The sequence below is a fragment of the Lichenostomus cassidix genome, chromosome 1, assembly GCF_008360975.1.
Source record: "Lichenostomus cassidix isolate B80296 chromosome 1, HeHo_3.0, whole genome shotgun sequence".
Lineage (NCBI taxonomy): Eukaryota > Metazoa > Chordata > Aves > Passeriformes > Meliphagidae > Lichenostomus > Lichenostomus cassidix.
The window spans coordinates 61,761,768-61,767,247 of NC_139479.1; the positions used below are offsets into that span (position 1 = coordinate 61,761,768).

The window sequence follows — 5,480 nt, forward strand, 5'->3', positions numbered from 1 at the left end:
GGCAGTGATTTCTTTTCTGATCAGGTTTTGATGTTTCCATGGTGGGTGACTGGGGATTCAAAAACTCCCTGCCACAAAATGGCTGACAGCAAGCTGGCTTGTTTTGCACAGCAAAGACCAGAGACTTGTCATTAAAACACACACATAGCACTCACCTCTAAAGGGCAGCACTTTTATAGGCTGAGACAACAACCAGCAGCTGTGATACTGAAACTCTTTAGAGTTTACCTGGGGCTTTGTGCCTTGAGATATGTTTTTATTGGGACATCACAAGTAATTACTCATTAACAAACACTTGCTTCCCACTGTTGTCTGCATCTTGCAATTTCTGCCCTGAGTGAAATAGTCCCAAATATCCAAACTCCCTTCCCAGCCTTTAACCTAGCACTCACATCACTTCTTTTCACTTTGGCAGAAAAATGGAGACCCTGGCTCAGATTATGAATATTTCCAAGGTGGCACTAGATGGCAACTTCACCAACAGCTCTTCCAACTGTACAATTGATGGCTTCAAACAAGTAATTTATCCCATCATGTATCTCTTTATCTTCTTCCTGGGTGCTATTGGAAACAGCCTCTCCATTTACGTTTTCTTCCGAACTTCGCAAAGGACCTCAGTAAACATTTACATGCAGAACTTGGCTATTTCAGATCTCATGTTTGTGAGCACTTTGCCCTTTCGGGCCACGTATTTCCTCTTGGGATCACGTTGGATATTTGGTGATATTCTCTGCAGGATCATGACTTACACTTTGTATGTGAACATGTACTGCAGCATTTATTTCCTCACCATGCTCAGCGTGGTTCGTTTCATAGCCATCGTCTACCCGTTCAAACATGGAAAAGTGACCAACAGGAAGCACGCCAGGATAATCTGTGCGGCCATATGGATCTTCATGCTGGCAGCCGCCAGCCCGCTCTTAAACAAGGGAGTCGCTGGCTACAGCAACCCAGTCAAATGCTTGGACCTCCATCCCTCCAGCACGCACAGGCTCCTCATGATGAACAGCTTTGTCCTCGTCGTGGGCTTCATTCTGCCCTTCAGCACAATTGTCTTCTGCTATGTCTTTGCCATCAGAGCGCTGCTCAAGTCCAGGATTCAGCAGAGCAAGAGGGCAATCTGTCACAAGAAGGCATTGCTAACCATCATCATCACTCTCATCCTCTCCTTCATCTGTTTCCTGCCATATCACATCCTGCGGACTGTCCACCTGATGTACAGCAGCTGCCAGGCCAACCTGCACAAAGTGCTGGTGGTCACTCTCTGCCTCGCTGACATGAACAGCTGCCTGGATCCCATCCTCTATTACTTTGCTGCTGAAAATTTCAAAATGAAAATCAGAAGTTTGTGCTGCAGGTAGCTGGGGCAGAACTGCAAAACAATATATGTATATGGTCCTGGTGGGATATCTAGACTGGGCTTATACTATGAGCACACAGCAGAGGCTGTGTGCTGTGCTGCTGGCCAACCTGCAGCTCTGCTGCTCTCTGTCAGGCATTTCTGGAGCAAAAGCTCTGGGAGAGAGCTCTTTGTGGGTGACCAAAACTGAGTCAGGATGATCAGAGGTCAGGTGGCTGGGTATGACCCCTGGTTGTCTTCTGTTTAGCAGTGTAGATATACCTTTGTTTTTCACCCTCTCCAGGACAAGGGATTGAAAGGAATTTACTTGGCTTCTGGAGTCCCTTTATTTCTTTTCACAATACTCAGACAGTGGCTTGAAAGAGAAACTGTTCACCTGACCGCTTCAGTGCCTGTGCCTGAACCTTTCAATGCTCCATTTCCCTGCATATCAGGTGTTCAGACAGTGTGATTCCCTACAGATTCATAGTGCCTTGTCAGTTCCCCTTGCAAACACTGGCAAAGCAGTCGCACATTAAAGAAACGTAAAGCATCACTGATGCTTTCAGCTGAGGCTGACTTAAAAAGCAGGAAGAGAGGCAAACAGGACTCAGCACTGGCTCAGGCTGCTTAGAAGTCACTAACATTTCTAAATTTTCCACTCTGAGCCAGCCACCAAGGTATTTTGCTTAACATTTCATGGGTTGTCAAGTGAGAGAATGATTTCAAGAAAGCGGCATCATCATGGAGTGTTGTGAGTAAGATGACTGCTGGCAGCAAGGGCAGCATGTGGGCGCCCAGGGCACTGGGCTGCATCCTGCAGCTCTTCATGTGCTGTCAATTCCTTCAAGGTCATTGCAACACTTTGTTTTTATGCCCAGTGTTACCTGTGCTTTTCTGAAAGCGAAGGCTAAGCAGTTCTGTTCCCATGCAGGGAACCAAACACAAACTTTTAAAATTATTTTGCTCCAAACAGGTACCTAGAGAGTGGTTTCCTCTGCACAGGTAAATCAGTCTGACAGCAAACTGCTGACAAAGGCATCCCAAATCCCTGGTCTTCTCTGTCCTCTGGGAAGGAAACTGATCCCTTTTTTCCCCCAGATTAACTTCCAGTTGGTTTGAATTTCCTTACATCAAACATGAACAAATGCAACAGGCAAGCACTAATCCAGGTACAGGAGGAAAGATGGGCAACAGAGAAAGTGGAGGAGAGCTTTTTTATAAAGGCAACGGGAAGCTACTCCTTTATGAACTTTGGAAAATTTCATCAAATGGCTGTCTGTGTTTTTAAGTCTCTGAATATTTTCTAAAATACGTTTTCTAAAAATCAGACCTAAGTGAAAATAGGCTCCGAACTCAGTTTGACCATATTTAGATTTTGGTTTTAATTACCTCATCTTTTACTAAAAACAGACAAGAAGTTTAGTCATATTTTCCAAGAAAGCAGCCGGTCTTATATGAAAACTAACAAAAATGCCGAAAGCCTTCCCTCACTGTGAAATTCAACCAAAGGAAGGTTTCTGCCTGTGAAGATACTTCTGAATGCTCTGAACTTTTTATGGAGAAAAGAACTCTGTAAACTGAATGTTATTGCTCCCAAACAAAAATAACAGCAGCAAGCTATTTTTAGCTCTCTCTGAAATATGCAGAAAACAAATCATTGCTGGTCAGGTGGAAAAGTACTTAGCAAATCACTGGGAAAGGCACATTTTTTCTTGGCTATCTAAGGGTTATGTTCAATCTATTTCAGTCATTTGATGCTGCCTTTGATGTAAGCAGAGAGTTTTATCATAAGTCTTTGCTAAAGTTCATGCTCCAAATCCTTATTTCAATAATGCAGCAGGATACCTGAGGCTGACCTAATGATGCCACAGGGACTCCTTGATCCCATGCTGTTGATGAAAAAGGGAATATTAGCACTGGTTTGCAGTGGGAATATGATTGAGATGGTAACCTGTGCAGATATGGCAGCACATAATTGGAAGGAAGGAGCAAACTTTTTCTGTGCTTTTCAGCTGTCAGAAGTAGACCTGAGCAGCAACAAGTGACAAGCTTGAAGCCTCTCATGAGATGCCATACACTTCAAACACTGCAAGAGAATGCAAAAAGTTAGCCACGTCTAATCTCACCAATGTGTTTCTGTTTGTATCTGTCCAATGCACCCAATCATCAGATAATTTTGCATCTAGAGGATATATGTATCTCATTTATGAGGTCACTTTTTTTTACTGACCATGCTACAACTTAGTTGGCAATTGAATTAACAGATCTGTGTTTTAATAAACTAGATTTACTTGTGGCTGAAGGTATGTTTTTTATTGATCACACAGCTAACAAGGGATCTCCTCTGAGTGCAGGGGGAGAAAGAACAAGAAAGAGATACTGAGATTCTGGAAGTGGACCATCATTTCACAACAGCAAAATGTCATTGGAGGTGTGAGAACATCCTGATGCCTTAATCACTTTACCAACAAAATAGTGGGGAACATGAGTCAAAATATAAAGTGCAGAGAAAGTAATAGATTTTCCTAAATTATGATTTACTTACAAAAGGATTCAAGACCATCCTTGTTAGGGATCTTCTCATGAAGCTTTAACAACACTTGTATAACATGCCATGTCCCCACTTATTGCCATTTCTCTATTTACTGTTCTTGCATGTCTCTACTCATGGAACTGTAGATCAGGGTTCTTCAGGGTGGAAGTTTCATAGTAAAACACGTAGTTAAGAAAGCACCACCATATTTATTCTACAAATTAAAGCCCCTGACAGTTAAATTGCTAGCAATGCCTCTAGGTCCCTCAAGGGATCTCATACCCCTTAAAAAGTACTTTGGTATGTTTCCTCAAATTTCCAGGAGGCAAAATCTAAGAATAGCTATGTGCATAGAAAGTTAAAGCAGCAGTAAACTCGTGAGCTTGAAAGAGACATAAGAACAGGAAATGAAGTCTTTAAGTGACTGGGAGCCTGAAACAGCAGCAAATTATCTACCTTCATGTGCACATTTCCCTGTCATTAAGGGAACCCCTGGTATTTGTAGACAAAGTTAATTTTTCAGTCCAAAGCTACTCTAGAGTCATAGAGAGAAAGCAGAAGGAAATGCCACTCTTCACATTAGCTTTTTAGCCCCAGTTTGAGACCACATGAGGCTGTGATTGCCTGATTGCGTGGTGCTGCAGCAAGAAGAGGAGCATCACATGACTATGATCCTCTCCCTCTACTCTTCTCTCATCAGATTCCACCAAGAGAGCTCTGTTGAGCTCTGAGGCCTCCAACATGAGAAAGACTTGGACCCATTGGAGAGAGTCCAGAGAAGGGCCATGAAGATGGTCAGAAGGCTAGAGCACCTCTCCCATGAAGACAGGCTGAGAGTTGGGGGCATTTCAGTCTGGAGAAGAGAAGGCTCCAGGGAGACCTTATAGCACCTTCCAATACCTTGAGGGGACTACAGGAGAGCTGGAGAGGGACTTTCAACAATGTAGTGATAGGGCAAGGTGAAAAGGCTTGAAACTGAAAGAGGGCAGGTTCAGATTAGAAATTAAGAAGAAATTCTTTACTGTGAGGGTGGTGAAGCACTGGAACACAAAGAAGCTGGGGATGCTCCACCCTTGCAAGTGTTCAAGGCCAGGTTGGATGGGGCTTTGAGCAAACTGGTCTAATGGAAATGTGTCCCTGAGCACAGGAGGGGGGTTGGAACTAGATGATCTCTAAGGTGCCAAACCATTCTATCATTCTATGATTTTATTATTGTTATTTTCGTCAATGCATTATCCCACTGATTTTCACGACATATCCACTGCTTTCCTCAACATACATTGTGTCACCATAGCTTATATCTTGCTTTGTCTGATAAGTGTGTTGGGAGAAAGGGGTGCAGATTTTGCTGCTCAGCATCTCCTTCTGAGGTACATATTCCTTTATGCTACAACAGCATGCTGTGCTGGCAGCAGAGCAGGCATCAGACTTTTTCTCCCTCTTAGAGCTGTTGATGCTTCTCTTGGTCCATTGGAATGGGCAAGATAGAAATGACCTGCTGCCTTTTCAGCTGATAGGAGTAGAAGTAAGATCCATCCAAAACAACCAAGTGTAATCGCAGTCAGGAGGAGCCAGATGCTGTTTCAACAGTGATACCATCCCTGG

The 5,480-nt window shown here is 43.4% G+C and overlaps 1 protein-coding gene across 1 annotated transcript; it reads left to right on the forward strand.

The window, feature by feature from the left end:
- Positions 1 to 419: 419 nt before the first annotated feature.
- CYSLTR2 (cysteinyl leukotriene receptor 2) lies at positions 420 to 1,536 on the forward strand. The gene has a single exon (XM_085054548.1). It carries the CDS (start codon positions 420 to 422, stop codon positions 1,359 to 1,361), a length of 942 nt encoding a protein of 313 aa, XP_084910674.1. The 3' UTR covers positions 1,362 to 1,536.
- The last annotated feature ends 3,944 nt before the right edge of the window (positions 1,537 to 5,480 follow it).